The sequence below is a fragment of the Amphimedon queenslandica genome, unplaced genomic scaffold (assembly GCF_000090795.2).
Source record: "Amphimedon queenslandica unplaced genomic scaffold, v1.1 AMPQUscaffold_13140, whole genome shotgun sequence".
NCBI classification, from domain to species: domain Eukaryota; kingdom Metazoa; phylum Porifera; class Demospongiae; order Haplosclerida; family Niphatidae; genus Amphimedon; species Amphimedon queenslandica.
The window spans coordinates 63,017-77,799 of record NW_003546624.1 but is presented as its reverse complement, the minus strand read 5'-3'; the positions used below and the strand labels follow the sequence as shown (position 1 = coordinate 77,799).

The 14,783-nt window shown below is 36.5% G+C and overlaps 2 protein-coding genes and 1 long non-coding RNA gene across 3 annotated transcripts in view; 1 reads left to right on the top strand and 2 right to left on the bottom strand.

Annotated features, from left to right (window-relative positions):
* Positions 1-1,518: 1,518 nt before the first annotated feature.
* LOC109584990 (uncharacterized) lies at positions 1,519-2,049 on the top strand. The gene is made up of 2 exons (XR_002186260.1): positions 1,519-1,783; positions 1,853-2,049. It is a non-coding gene; the product is annotated as an uncharacterized LOC109584990 (long non-coding RNA).
* LOC100638399 (uncharacterized) lies at positions 2,029-6,520 on the bottom strand. The gene is made up of 15 exons (XM_020000897.1): positions 6,279-6,520; positions 5,947-6,225; positions 5,627-5,896; positions 5,507-5,572; positions 5,436-5,462; positions 4,710-5,386; positions 4,582-4,663; positions 4,478-4,528; positions 4,401-4,430; positions 4,241-4,351; positions 4,048-4,149; positions 3,645-4,004; positions 3,531-3,590; positions 3,358-3,487; positions 2,029-3,298 (listed from the first exon to the last, which is right to left on the bottom strand). The coding sequence occupies exons 1-15, from the start codon at positions 6,319-6,321 to the stop codon at positions 2,185-2,187; spliced, it is 3,402 nt and encodes a 1,133-aa protein (XP_019856456.1). The 5' UTR covers positions 6,322-6,520; the 3' UTR covers positions 2,029-2,184.
* A 208-nt stretch (positions 6,521-6,728) lies between these two features.
* Positions 6,729-14,783, bottom strand: part of LOC100638271 (DNA polymerase zeta catalytic subunit-like) — an 11,514-nt gene continuing 3,459 nt past the window's right edge. Inside the window, 22 exon segments of the mRNA XM_020000893.1 lie at positions 6,729-7,023; positions 7,084-7,432; positions 7,563-7,670; positions 7,742-7,932; positions 8,022-8,159; positions 8,237-8,351; positions 8,408-8,517; positions 8,663-8,770; positions 8,820-8,889; positions 8,944-9,023; positions 9,070-9,127; positions 9,214-9,378; positions 9,474-9,556; positions 9,609-9,750; positions 9,801-9,919; positions 10,062-10,790; positions 10,793-10,819; positions 11,512-11,763; positions 11,894-12,064; positions 12,127-12,166; positions 12,226-13,764; positions 13,822-14,554. Of these exon segments, the coding sequence (XP_019856452.1) occupies positions 6,844-7,023; positions 7,084-7,432; positions 7,563-7,670; positions 7,742-7,932; positions 8,022-8,159; positions 8,237-8,351; positions 8,408-8,517; positions 8,663-8,770; positions 8,820-8,889; positions 8,944-9,023; positions 9,070-9,127; positions 9,214-9,378; positions 9,474-9,556; positions 9,609-9,750; positions 9,801-9,919; positions 10,062-10,790; positions 10,793-10,819; positions 11,512-11,763; positions 11,894-12,064; positions 12,127-12,166; positions 12,226-13,764; positions 13,822-14,554 (5,507 nt within the window). The 3' untranslated portion in view covers positions 6,729-6,843.

Sequence of the window (14,783 nt, the reverse complement as noted above, 5' to 3'; positions counted from 1 at the left end):
TGTCTGCATCAAACATGTCCTCTGAAAAAGCATAAATTTTATCAAACATTGTTTCTTACCACAGTCTCTCATTAAGTCATTGGCTATACTAACGGTGCCTGATGATCTTAATAAAATGCTAGCAAATGATTTCAATTTGTTATGATCATAGGCTACTGCTGTGTATATTTCTCTCATTGCATCATCTGTTAGTGTGTATCCACAACTCTTCACTTCCCTCAATGTCTCTTCAGATATCAGTCCTTCTGTATGTAACAGATGAACTGATTCTTCAGAAAGTGTTGCTCCAGATATTCTACTACTGTAATGCTGTAGTAGCTGGCTAACCACTGGGAAAGGAGTATTACAATACATTATATTGAATCAGAATTGACTTTACTTGTTTTCTCAATATTTTCAGCCACTGCTTTTCCTTCTAACTTTTTAAGAGCACTAGCCAATGTCTTCCAAGTAGGAGGATACACATTTTCATCAGCTTTACTCAGCCACTTGGATAAACACTCCATGAGACAACGTGAAGTATTTCCTCTATGATTAGCATCAATAGCTTCCAGTGTAGGGTAAAGGAGACCAAGCTTTAACCCAAACTTAAACCATTTTGCTTCAGGAAAATTGTACTGCTCCAAAATTTCTATAATCTCATTTAAGTTGCTAATATCTAATGATAAAGTAAACACATACTAAGAGGAATAAAGATAAACTCACCTAAAATAATAGGGAGCATTCTTGCTGGCTTGGTTGATGCCATTTTACTGTTGAGCCAGGAACTATCTCTTAATACCTAATAAGGTTGTGGTCAGACTTTGGGCTAGACAGCCCTAGCAATGAAACTATATAACATAATTAGATCTACACACTGTCACGTAGTATGACATTTCATAGGATTTATTTACTACTGTGCTAATCCAATTAGTTCAATTCTGAAGTGAATTACAATTCTTTATAATCAGTTCAATTCTGCAGTAATCGCCAATAAACTGTAGTAGAACTAGGCAAATTAGGAAGCAAAAACACAAGTCATCTAAAATAAAAACTTCTTTCACATTTTTTGATACAGACTGATGCTATGGGTGTTTTCAAAGTATAGACAGCTTCTGCTTTAAATTGGCTGCCAATCATCTATAAAATTTTATTATATATATATAAAATTGTTTTTTTTTTGCCACACTACATTAATTAGTTTGCTTTTTTATTTAAATGCATTATTGTTAATATCTCCTTTTATAACTAAATACTTCATAAGAGTTGAGCTGTCATTCAATGCATGCATAGAATTATAATAATACAAAATTTTGTAAAAAACTTATGATCAAAATTGGATTTTGCAAAGTTGATGTTCTCATACTATGTTAAAATTTGAGCCAATTCTGAGCTCAAATTCTGAAGCTATGAGCATGTTTTAAAACCTAGGAAATTAAAGCATGGACTATATAGCCCTTTTTACAAAAAATGGCTCCAAAATCACCCCAAATTTTTATTACATTTTTTGGTACATATTAATGTCCTTATGCTATGTAGAAAGTTTGAGCCAATTCGTAGCTTGTTATGAGGACTTTTTTAAATTATGGATTCCAAAAATTGGCTTGAAAATCACCCAATTTTTAATTACATTATTCAATACATTTTGATACCCTTATGCTATTGTAAAAAAGTTTGACAATTCATTAATATTTGTAATATGGTATTTTGAACAGGAAAAGGAACTCTCGTAGAAGAAGAGTAAAATACGCCATCTTAGATCACAACAGAGAAGAAGGAGTTCAATCAAGAATGTTTGCTAAAGGTAATAAGGACATTACCAGTTTACCATATCACGTGACTATCACATGACTGTCTCATGTGTTCATTGCAGATAAAAGCAGTCTAATTAGTAAGACCATTGTGGTATTAATATTTTGGACCATGGACTATGATGGGGTGAAGGCCTGGTATTGTTAAAGATTTTGATCATTTGCTCAAATGCAATTATTTGTTTGCACCATCATTTAAGTTTAGTTATTTTACATCATGTATGCAAACTATGCATTCTGTTGTCTCTTATAAACAAAATGTTTTACATAACCATGTGACATTTAGTGTAAACAAAACAAATGCATTCTGTTTGTTTATTCATTAACATTATAGATTGAAAGGAGAAAGGAAATGAGAATGGAATGCATGGCTCTGTTGCTTCCAAATAAATATTTACAAATAACTTATTTTATATTCGAGAAGTATATCAATAATATAGTCGAAACTAGGCCTTTCATTGTCTTTATATTTCCAACAGTTTATCATAAGTTGTTTAAATGGTTCAGGACAATCTCGGGGTATGGGCATATGATAACCTTTTGGTACTGCCTCCTTTACTTTTTCATCAGTCATACCAGGATATGGTCCATTTCCTTTGGTAGCCAGTTCCCATAGTAATATACCAAATGACCAAACATCAGATTTAATACTTATTTGCTTTAAAGTGTATGCTTCAGGTGCTGTCCATCTTATAGCTAGCTTAGTTCCTTTCTCAACAGTCCAGTATTTATTGCCATTGAGGTGTTGAGCAAGATAAAAGTTTGCTATCTTGACAGTGTTATGATCTCCTAATAGTATATTGATGGCTCTTAGATCACAATGAATGTAATCTTGTTCTCCTAGATAAATCATACCATCAGTAACTTGAATAGCAATATCTACCAACTCTGCTGGTGTAGGATTATTTGTAATTAGGTAATCTTTGAGGTTTCTAGTCATTGGTTCTGTTACAATGTAAAAAGGATAACTTTCAGTACAAACACCATATAGACTGATGATGTTCTTATGATGAAGTTTTTTCAATATTCCAGCCTCTACAAGTAATGTTTCTTGTGTAATATTTGTTGCTATATTTGTTTTAATGATAACTGACCCTTCACCTTGACAATTACCCTTCCATGTCTCTCCAAAGTGTCCTGCATGCATGCATTTTAAAAACTTGATTGCCATTTTATTAATTTCCAACTCTTTATTTATTGCAATGGGTTTGTTTACATGCTTGGGTATAGGAACTGTTAATGAGCATGGTAGACCATGAGCTTCAGTCATGTAGTGATGTACCAGGTCATTGAGTGAGTCAAACTTGACACGAGGGTATATATAATACTTATTATTCTCAATGGATATATGGTAGTGCCTGATAGTAGCTCCATCTTTAACGGAAAGAGTATTTGTTCCAGATATGCTCTCTCTAATTAGAAAAGTACCTGCTTGAGTGTCTGCTTGACTCAATCTCTCCTCTGCTTCATCACGACTCACTGTATGATAGTAGACATACTTGTAGTACCTATTGTCAATAAATAAAATATCTTTTAATCCAGCTTTGTTATAGCTTTAATTTCTTACATTGGTGAGTATTCTCCTTCAATAGGTAGTATATAATTAATTGGTACATATCCTTTACTGTCTGTATGAAGTGAATGCATATACCACCATTCATCATCTTCGTGATATTTAACAACTTCAAGTACTTCTCCTATAAAAGTACAATATTATTTAATGTATTATTGTTGCCAAACCTTTCTTTAAAGTTAAGTCATATACGCTTAGTCCTTCAAAATTATAACTAGCCTTGAATACTGTATATAGAACAAGTTCTATTAAATAAATATACGCCATACATGTTTATTTACATTTATCCTTTGTGGTCAATTCCCTCAATGATTTTAGTAGAGTAGGATCACTAGTAATTTTTTGTATAAAATATTCTGCTTTTTCATCATCATCAAGGAGAACAGGTAGGAGGAACAATCCTTCCTTTGTCACTGCAAACTGAAACAAGTAAAGTAATTCTACTCTTGAGTATCCAATGTATTTCATTGGAACAGCACTCTTCTGTCCAGTCTCCAGTGATTGTACCTCATGTCCATTTGCACTTAACTGAAGTAGTTCACCCTTTTTGAATGAAATATTTGTTTCATTATACTCATCTTGAGCTTCACAAATAGATCCATTGGATGATAGCACTGTCTGTGTAATTTTAACTTCTTTATCTATTGATGTCTGATTAGAATATTAATAAAGATATATACTTACTGTAAGAAGGTTGCATTTTAAGCAGCTCCACACTAATAGATGATATACTTTCCTGTAGTTCCCCAATTTCTCTTTCATTGTCTTGTAGTACTTGCTTTCGACCTGTTTTAAAGCACATGTATCAATGAAACATATGTATTATGTTATTATTAAACATGTATCATGTCATTAGAAGGTAAAAAAAATTATATACTTATTCTGATCCTTAGAGTAGATTGTAAATGTTCATTTTCTCTTAATAGCATTTGCTTTTTTGTACTTGCAGCCTTTTCTCTTTCCATTTGTTTGACTTTAAATTTAAAATCTTTATAATTATAATTACAATACTGAAATAATAATTATTTATGCTATACCTAATGCCTGCATGCTACTGTCGATAAATTCTAAAAATATCATAATTAATGATTATAAGTTAATGTAATGTCCCTACCTTGTTTGTGCTTTAAAGGTATAAGTTGTGCTGCTTGCCTAGCAAGAAGACCTGTGTATACATTCATTGATTTGATTTTATAAGCAAAATACTTGATCTCATACTTTCTTTGTCATTGTGGTATGGATTCATCTTTACTGATTCCCCTTCACACATTTCAATCTCCTCTGCAACAACCATAAGTTCCTTTAATATATAAAATTTCAAACAAACTCTAGTATATTTACTGTACTTTGTCTCTGATGGTCCTATCATAGACCTTGAAGTGTCCTATTCTCAATTTCATCAAAGCAAATTCTTCTTGTAGCACAGTAAGATTATCACAAGCCCTCAATTGCAAAGCATTCATTAGATGAGTAGGAGCACCACAAATGATAATGATGGAGTTCCCTTTATGCATGCTTTTGACTATGATCCTTCTGCTCAATCCTTTGAATGCTTTCTCCATTAAACGACGAATATCATTCAATAAGTGCTCAGCAGGATCCCAGTCTAGAACAAACTCAATTGTTTCACAAATAAAAAAATGGCTTGTTGAAAGCTTCTTATCAAGCAAGAACTGAAGCTTCAGTTTGTGACAGAACTCATCAAGTGTTTTATTATAATCAGATATCAATTGATTAGCTTCTGTTATACTATAGAAACTAACCACTTCCTCTACTGGTGCAATATTGATGACATTGCATTTGGTTTTAATAACTTTCATTACATCTTTCACTGTAGCAGCAGAGGTTAGGTTAGGACCTAGCTCAGGATAGCAATCATCAAGAAATTCTATGAAATCTTCAAGTTGGTTCACTCTTACAGTGTGAGATACCAGTCGAGTGACTTTGAAATAGAAAGTTCCAAAATTGCCTCTCATTTTGTCAAATTGATAAGTATACTCCTCTGAAATTTGAAACTCAAATTCTGTAACAATTAAAACTTGAATCATTTTAAAACTAGAGCTATAAAATACCTGTAATCCTGACACTTGATTCTTCAACTATGTAGATATAATTATTTTGGTTTTTAAAATACTAAAATTACCTGAATTTGGTGTATTGATAAATGATTGATTTTGCTCATTACTTTCTGTTCCAGAAAAAACATCCTCTGAAAAGGTACATATCTGAATGAATTTTTACCATCATTATTTTTGGTTCTTACCATATTCTCTCATTAAGTCATTGGCTATACTAACAGTGCCTGTTGATCTTAATAATATGCTAGCAAATGATTTCAATTTGTTATGATCATAAGCTACTGCTGTGTATATTTCTCTCATTGCATCATCTGTTAGTGTGTATCCACAACTCTTCACTTCCCTCAATGTCTCTTCAGATATCAGTCCTTCTGTATGTAACAGATCAACTGATTCTTCAGAGAGTGTTGCTCCAGATATTCTACTACTGTAATGCTGTAGTAGCTGGCTAGCCACTGGGAAAGGAGTATTACAATACATTATATTGAATTAGAATTGACTTTACTTGTTTTCTCAATATTTTCAGCCACTGCTTTTGCTTCTAACTTTCTAAGAGCACTAGCCAATGTCTGCCAAGTAGGAGGATACACCTTTTCATCAGCTTTATTCAGCCACTTGGATAAACACTCCATGAGACAATGTGAAGTATTTCCTCTATGATTAGCATCAATAGCTTCCAGTGTAGGATAAAGGAGACCAAGATTCAATCCAAACTCAAACCATTTTGCCTCAGGAAACCTGTATTGCTTCAATATCTGTACAATCTCATTTAATTTGCTAATATCTAATGATAAAGTAAACACAGATATCTATCTACTAAAAAAAAGAAAAACTTACCTAAAATAATAGGGAACATTCTTGCTTGCTTGTTTGATGCCATATTGCCATTGAACCAGGACTATCTCTTGATACCTAATAAGATATTCTGTGGTCAGACCTTGGGTTAGACAGCCCTAGCAATGAAGCTATAACATAATTAGATCTACACACTGCAATCTAATAATTGACACCACATAGGATTTATTTACTACTCTGCTAATGTATTAAATTTGTCATTTAATCTTAATAGACTAAATCTGCAGTAGATAAGTATCTACTAATTTAAACTAATAAGTAGTAGCATGGTGATTGTCTTAATATAAGAATAAAAAACATGTCATTTTAAATAAAAACTTTTGTTACTCTTCACAAACTGATTCCCTAAGGGTGTTTGAATAGAATGTACTGCACCTGCTTCAATTTAATTCGCCTGCTTTATTATTTGAACACCTTTACTTTTCATTATTATTATTATTTACATAATTATCATCACTTCTCTTATAATTAAACATCTGATAAGAGATGAGCCGTCACACACATAAATAATAATACAAAATTTTTTATACAAAACTATATAATGCTGTCACACGTCTCTTGTGCTACTTTGTTTATTCAAAAACTCTGCGAGAATTTTTTGAGAGCCAACGGCAGACCCATCCAATCTTTTGATACTAGTCAGACGAGAATAGAAAACTGGACAGTCTAGTGAGACACATTCCAAATAATGCCCACTCTTGATACTACCACAGCAATGCTGACAAATCTAAAGAAATAATAATCAATTGACCACACCCAGTTCTAAGCCATACCCAATAACATTTACTTTGCATAATTCAAAAAAGTTATTCTCGGTTTTAGAACCCAAAGAGGAGAGGCTAACAGCGACATTTTGAGGGTTTTTAGAACATTCCGGACATATGGGCGGGGTTTCACTTGTTATCGTCCCACATATTACGCAATGAGCAGACGCAAAGTACTGACTGATAGTACCTTTCTTGGCCCCGCCCACAACTGAAGGGAGCATCTGAGAGCGCGGGAGGTAATGGTACCATTGAAACACATCAACTCCGAGGAGAGAGAAGGAGCGGGAGAGAGCAGGAAGGATCTGTTTAGTTATGTAATAGTTTGAATTTAAACGGAGAGATGACGAAGCAGTGGTAAAGTCTTCAAGACTAGAGTGGAGAAAAAAATTGTCTTGTAAATTTTGTAGCATCTGGCGGTGCCATTTTAATAAAAAATCAACTCTTGTTCTAGTGAATAGCAAATTCTATCTCCCTTCCCTCCCCCTTCTCCCCCTCTTACCTTCTCACTAGTTGTATAAGAGGTAGTCCAGGTGGCCCATATACTATTACATATGGAACCCTTTCACCAACTAATGGCTCGGCCTGTCTATCAAGCAATGTCTTCTGCCTATAAAAGAAATACAAAATGTAGTAATGTACACATGTACATGTACATGTACATATCTTCTCCTTTCTTACTTTGCTATTTCTAGAGCAGCAACACAAGCCCCTGGACGGTACCCACTTCATCCACGATACTCTTTAGCAAATACAAAGTCTGAAGTGGGTACTCTACCATTGAGTATCTTAGTGCATTGAGACTGAACGTAGGACTTGACCAGAGAGACATCCTTAGTCGAGAAAAGTAGCTTTAGACTTTTCTCTAATATCTACAAAGACATAAAATATAAAAGCAGTTGAAATGTACTATATCAAAAATGTCTAGCAGAGAAATCTACTGACACACATACACATGTACCTTTGACACAGCAGGGCAGTTGTCCCTCCTCACAGTTTCTATTCCTTTTGCTTCAAACACTGGCTCTGACTGGTCCAGCGTCTCATACATGAATCCAGCATATCTCTTCTTTGTTTGCAATATACAAGATGAGTATACCTACATGTGTACATGTACATGTACATGAGTATTTTGTATATGTCGTATGTCTTAAACATTATAGTACAGTTTTGTACCTTTTTGAATTTCAGTTTCACTGGTTTTGGATTGTCAGCTGTAACTGCTTTACTGATTTCCCTCCCAATCCTAAAAGACTCCGCCTTACTCACTCCCTTCAGTAGCACAAACATACTACAGAGACGCAATCGTTCTAATTATAAGGATATTCTAATATTACATTAGCTCACCTATCCGTGTCACCATAGATGACTTTCGCTTGCCACTTTGGTGTGGACTCAACCAATTGGATTGCACGCTCAAGAGTTTCCCGCCCTTTTCTGACAATGCTATCAGCAATCTAAAAAAGAGAGAGGAGAGGTACTGTACATTTTATTGTCAATATTGTGTACATCTACATGAACCATATATACATGTACATCTACATGAACCATATATACATGTACATGTATATGCAGGTACATGTAACATTGGGTGGACCCTACCTCAACGCAAGGCATGCGTCCAGAGTAGTTAGCAGCAGTGTATCCATAAGTGACATTTGCAATTAGTTTGAGTCCTAACTGACGAGCATCAAGTATCCTCTGGAGTACCTGCACAGGAAGTGGGTGTGGTGGATTAATAATTAATCTAATTAAATACTTTATTGTCTTTGTACAGTTTCATGGACTGTTTGATCATTATCCTAGTATTTAGTATCTCCTCTAACATCCTAAGAAAAGAGAGAGATTCACTGTGAACATCTAAAGATCTTATCGATTCTCACTGTGGCATGACTCCTCTTCTAACATCTGACTTTACAAACACTACACCATTAGGAGATATTGTCACACTGTCTTGCAATTGCTACATGTACATGTACATCAAATAAATTAATTAATAATATCTATACCAGTAGAATGTCATCTGGAATACTTAGAGAACAAGTACCAAATTTATATCCATCATTACTAAAAAGAGATAAATATAAAATAAATATAAAATAAAATGATAATAAGATACATGTACATGTACATAAGGATATAACATAATGTACTTGGTGGTGAGATGCTTCACACGTCCCAGACAAGTTGAGTAGCAATAATTGTGAGCTATGACCATTGAGGGATAGAGCGACTGGAAGTCTAAGACTAGAACTGGATCAGTGTAGAGCTTTGACTCAGGCTCCATTATTAGAGGAAGACACTCTGGGGCTGCCATTCTAGGGAGAAAGAAAAAAGGAAAATAGTGAAAGCAGGAATAGGAAATGACTTCAAGCAACAAAAATTAAAATACATGTACTAAAAATGTAAGTACCTTGCTCTTTGCTGAATGCTTGGCGATGCTGCAATGTAATTATACTGCTTAGCTAATCTGAGCATCATAGACTCAACCCTGTACTGTGGAATGGAACGGAAAATGAGAGGAATGGGAATGAGTCTTAAAACCAACCTGAGACCCCCTTGCCAGCACATTATGAAACTCGATCCCATACAGACGAGCCAACTCACTCGTCCGACCGATCAGATTAAACTTCTCCAAAAGAAGACAGTTACCGTAACAATGGGTCATGTAATAATCAACGACTCTGGACCTGTTAAAAAGTGGGTGTGGTCAAGAAACACGCCCACTAATGACACTAACCTGTATAGCCTGTTACGATAGTCATACCATTCAGTTAGTGTCTGATAAGAGAACTTAGGAAGTCTTTGGTAGAGAGTATGGTAAGTGACACTCTCAAATGAATAACTAGTTAAAGACAACTGGAGAGAGAGACGGGGAGAGAGAGGGAGGAGGGGAAAGAAAGAAAGAGAACAGAAAAAGATGTGGTAAATTGATTAAAAAACAAGAGAACTACATGTAAATAGAGGAGATACACTGTACATGTACATGTAAAACACATACTTCTTGTTTCATTGTCCTCCATACGTTAAGTAACACTCTTCCTACCACGTGGATATCAGAGTTGTGTCTTTCCTCAAACCATGCTGCTCCTTTCTTACTCGGGCTTCCACCAGACTTGTCGCTACCACCACGTTCCGGTGTGGTTGCTGTAGGAACTCGGCTTATTTGACCAATCAGATTGATCCCGAGATGGCTCCCTCTCATCTTCAAGTATCCCCAGGAGTTTTTCTGGATTTCATATCCTAGCAAAACGTCCGGATCAACTTGTCTAACCAGTTTCACAAGCTTGTCAAACAGGTTTCTCTCGTTTGATACATAAGTGATATGAATATTGTTGCTTGATAGTCCAGTGTTGTCCAAATAAGGGCGTCTATCTGTATCTGTTGTGTCTAACGCTTCCTGTGCACTTATTTTTGACTGGTTGCCCAATAAAATTTTCGACGGGCTAGAAAATTTTTTTCGCAGACTGGAAAAAGTCTTAGGTGAGCCTTTACCCTTTCCTCCTCTTCCTCTGGCTCCGCCTCTTTTAGTGGGTGTGGTCACTTGACTTGAAGGCTGGGACAGGTCAATTGCAATTATTCCTTTCGTGGCATTCTCTAAGCCACACCCACTAGGGGCCGGCGAGTCGGGTGAGCGTGGCCAGTCATTGTGTATGTAATAGAATATGGCAAGGACCGGATCCCATTCCGGATCAGGATTGAGATTTTCTCGAGTTCTGATATGAAGCTCTAAATGCTCATGAGTGTGATATATTGAATCTACGTGTACATATTGTATAATAAACTTGCAGTAATAATAGTAATGATTATTATTATCATATTAGGACAATGTAATAATACTTGGACAAAGAATTAGAGCCAATTTTTAAGCACTCAAAACTCCGAAAATGTATCATAAATGTGATAAAAATTTTGGATAATTTTGGAGTCATTTCTTAGATAAAGCCATGGGCTATAGTCCATGCTTAAAAAAAATTTGCTAGCATTTAAAAAGTGCTCATAACTCAAAAAATTTATGTCAGAATCAGTTCGAACTTTCTAGAACATCAATATGCATCAGAAAATCTAATAAAAATTGGGGGTGATTTTGGAGCCATTTTTCAGAAAAAACCATGGGCTATAGCCTTGGGTACTTTTTAGAAAATTGGAGTTTTTAAAAAGTGGTCATAACTCAAAAAATTGAAGTCGGAATCAGCTCAAACTTTCTATATAGTATAAGTACATCAATATGTATCAGAAAACGTAATAAAAATTGGGGGTGATTTTGGAGCCATTTTTCAGAAAAAACCATGGGCTATAGCCTTGGGTACTTTTCACAAATTCGGAAATTAAAAAAAGGGCCATAACTCAAAAAATTGAAGTCAGAATCAGCTCAAACTTTCTATATAACATAAGTACATCAATATGTATCAGAAAATGTAAAAATAACTTGTACATGTACATGTTCGTACCTCTGATTCAGTCTCTGGGTCAGTGGTGGGCGTTAATTGGAACCCATACGTATTATCAAGACTGGGCCCGTCTATGATAGAATGTTCATCAGTTGAGGGGGTCCGAAGCTTAGCATCACGAGACACCATATCCTTAGCAACAGTAAAAGAACTGGGTGGGGTCTTGAGAGGCGTAATAATACAGGGTCCCTTGGGCCAATATTGGGACCGTGCCCTGACATCATCCTGATGCTTCTGTGAAGAGTAAAACTCCTAAAAATAAAACAAAAGTCAACATCCAATAAATTGTATATTGAGTCATGAAATTTGATATAACAAATAGTATACTACATGTACATGTAACAAATACATGTAGTGTACATGTACATGTACATTAGCGTACCCCTGGCTGGTTCGGGTGGCAAGGTGGTGGTAGCTGTGTTCCAGTTCCTGTTTCATTGGACAGTGCCAATACTGTCCTCCAGTGACTCAAACTACACCAACTACCAGCAGCAACAGCAGTAGGTGTGCCTTGAATAACAGAGTCTGTATTGAACTCTTTTAATTCATAAGACTAGAAAGGGGGAGAGAGAGAGAGTGGATAAGTACATTTACTAGATACATGTATAAACTTACCATGAGTGAAGGGACACTTATCTTATGACCACCAAAATCTCTAAATAAATAAAAATTACAAATACAAAATATACATGTACACATACAATGTACACTCACTGTGGTTGCTGGACGTCATTAGGATTGCTACAGTGTGCCTTAGTGTATCTAACTGAGGGCATGTCTCCATCTTGTAATATCAGTGATAAAGAAGGAGCTGATTCCAATGGACTAATGACAACACTATCAGCTACCACTGGCCCAGTAATAGAGGGGCTAGGACCAGCTGGATAAAGTACAGCAATTCTTCCCTCTCCTTCTTGTTCTATCTCCTCCTTCTCTTTGCTGTCATTGGTCTTCTCTTCATTCTCTGACTTTTCATCTTCTACCTTTCTTTCTGCATCTTCGATATCCATTTCTATTCTCTCTCCCTCTCTCTCTTCTTCATTACTTGATGACACTGCAAGTGTAAAGTTCTCTGACTTTTCATCTTCTACCTTTCTTTCCGTGTCTTCGATATCCATTTCTATTCTCTCTCCCTCCCTCTCTTCTTCTTCGTCACTTGATGATACTGCGAGAGTAAAGTCCAAGTTGTCATTGTCAGTACTTGAGTCGTGAGGGAGAGGGGAACTGGGAGGAGAGGGGGAGGAAGGGGAGAGAAGAGTGTCTGGGGAAACAAGTGATAGTGAGACTGGAGTGTGTGGAGAGGGAGGGAGAGAGAGAGGAGGAAGGATAGACTCAAGAGAAGGTGGTGTAGGTATTAAAAAAGGCTCAATATCAGTCGCCTCTTCATTTTTAGATAAGGTCTCATCTTGTTCCATTTCCTTTTTCTCTTCTTCTCTTTCCTTCAATTCTTTGTCTTCCATTATTCTCCTTCGTTTCTCATCTTCTTTAAGTGTCTTAAGTGATTGAGCGATTGCTAACGCAACCAGTTCCTCTTCCCTAGAATGCAAACACAGTCTCTTACGACGAGTGCCAGTAGCTTCTGCTCCTCTTCTCTTTAAGCCACGCCCACTAGACTTACTATCAGCCACACCCTTGGACTTAGTAGTATCTCCGTCCGTTTCATCTTTGGGCGGTACCGAAGCCTCCCTGTCTCTTAAAGCCGGCAAATATTTCTCACTGTCTTCACGAGAGAGTCTCCGAATCTTTGGAACCAACGAATTATTACGAGCTCTTTCCGCAAGCAACGATGAATCAAGAATGGGCGTGGTTTCACGTGATACAACCAGGGGCGTGGCATCACGAGACTTAGAAGGAGAGGGTTTCCCATAAAAAGAGAGAGAGGGTTTCCTTTTCCTTAAACTGAGGGACTTGGAGACATAATGAGAAGAAACTGGTTGAGTCTGAGAAGTTGATTTACTATCCTGTGACAAGACCAAAGGATTAGTTGATGATAGACTAGTGGTAGTGAGATTAGTGCTGGTTGGAGAGAGAGAAGGAGGAGAAAGGGAGAGAGAGGGAGAGGAGGAGAGAGGAAGGGAGGTCAGAGGAGGAGGTTGTACAGAAGGAGTGTTTAGTGTACTATCTCCTTTTTGTTCACTACTACTGCTTGTTGTTGTTGTTGTTTGTTTGATTGTTTTCTTTCGTGAGAGTTTTAGTGATTTTCTACCGGTTGCACCGTCCAACTGTGGTATAAAGTCCACCTTTGGGTGTGGCCTAAAACAATAACATAATAACTATAATAACTACTGCAATCATTATTATTGTACATACGTGTCATGTACGTCTTGATCATCAGAAGTTACGATTTGCGTCATTTCCAATTCCTCATCCTCCTCTCTCTCTCCCTCTCCTTCCTCCTCCTCCTCCTCCTCCTTCTCTTCCTCTTCCAAGAACAACTGAATAAGATTTCGTCTTTCTTGATACGACAATTGAGAGGAGGAGCCAGTAGGTGTGGCCTCTTGACTGGACGGCGAGACTCCTCTAAGCTCTTCCAAACACAAGGAGAGGTCTAGCATGTTTTTCAAGCATGACTGGCTCTCTTGACTGCCTTGTCTTAAAACCAACTGACCACAAGGTATATCAGACTCAATACTGACCCCTCTCACTCTCCCTCCCTCTTCCTCCATAGACACAATACTGTTGTCCTGATCAGCCACTAGAGTAATGTCCCCAGTACTGTTATCCTGATCAGCCATTAAAGTAGTGTCCCCAATATTGTTATCCTGATCAGCCATTAAAGTAGTGTCCCCAATATTGTTATCTTGGTCAGCCATTAAAGTAGTGTCCCCATCTTCCCCTCTATCTCTACTGCTGAGGTCAGGGAGTGAACCAGTAGTTGATATGATAGGAGAGAGATGAATGATTGGTTCATTATTATTAGCATCAGTGTTAGTATCAGTGTTAGTGTTAGTTTGTGTTTGAGTGAGTGGGAGAGGGGAGGGTGAGGATGAGGCATTGAGTAAATCAAGTAATACTTCAGCAATGTCTGCCTCACTGGAGCTGACTAGAAGAACAATAATAATAATCATGTATACTCAATACTCAATTACAGGAAGAGTAGGTAACAGTGTAACTTCTAAAATAGAGAATTCTCTCCTAGCAATTTTTGACAAATTAGTACAGTGTCCATGCAAGGACACTGTGTAGCACACTTATTAAGGCTATCATACATGGAGCAACGTTGTTGCTTGAAACTTTGTGGTTACTTTGATCTTGTTGCCTCAAGTTGACCA